This window comes from Pterocles gutturalis, unplaced genomic scaffold, assembly GCF_000699245.1.
Source record: "Pterocles gutturalis isolate BGI_N339 unplaced genomic scaffold, ASM69924v1 scaffold7376, whole genome shotgun sequence".
Classification (NCBI taxonomy): Eukaryota; Metazoa; Chordata; class Aves; order Pterocliformes; family Pteroclidae; genus Pterocles; species Pterocles gutturalis.
In genome coordinates, this window is record NW_010100217.1 from 9,303 (window position 1) to 9,903 (window position 601).

At 65.1% G+C, this 601-nt stretch overlaps 1 protein-coding gene across 1 annotated transcript in view; it reads right to left on the reverse strand.

The window, feature by feature from the left end:
• SLC39A14 (solute carrier family 39 (zinc transporter), member 14) overlaps positions 1-203 on the reverse strand; it is a 5,408-nt gene extending 5,205 nt beyond the window's left edge. The window contains exon 1 of the mRNA XM_010078833.1: positions 6-203. Within this exon, the coding sequence (XP_010077135.1) occupies positions 6-203 (198 nt within the window). The remainder of the gene's footprint in view (positions 1-5) is intronic.
• Positions 204-601: the final 398 nt, after the last annotated feature.

Below are 601 nucleotides of genomic sequence, written 5' to 3' on the forward strand. Positions count from 1 at the left end.
CCCACGTCCAGGTGTTTCAGCAGAGCCTTGAGCTGCTTCAGGCTCAGGGTTTCGCTCTCGCTGTACCGCTGGAGGAGATCCTGCAGGAAGGAGGCTGCGGAAAGCGCCGGACCCGCGGCGTTCCTGCCCGCCTGGACCCGTGGGCAGGGGAGAAGGCAGAGCAGCAGGAGCAGGCAGCAGCTGCGGGGGGGCGTGGCGGTCATGGTGTCTCGGGGATGCTGGAAGAGAAGTGAGACACTGCCATTAGCTTGAGCATCCCCAGCCCGACCACCCCACAGCTCCATCAGGCAGCAGATTTCTCCCCCGGGAAGCCGGAGGTGGCGTGACAGAGCTTTGCACAGTGCCGAGAGCACCCAGATCCCAAGCTGGGACTCGATATCTTTTCCCAAATGATGCAAAACCAGCTGCTTCTCCTCCACCTTCAGCAAAAACCCCGGCATCTTCACCGCAGCAGCGTGCCGAGGGGTGGGGGGCTGCTGGGACAAGGCTCCCGGGGGCTCTCCGGCTCCACAGCCCCTTGGGATACCTGGGGAAGAGCAGCCCGGGTCAGGGAGCAGGCGGTGGTGGGGATCCCACCCACCTGCCTCCACCAGCAGCCGGC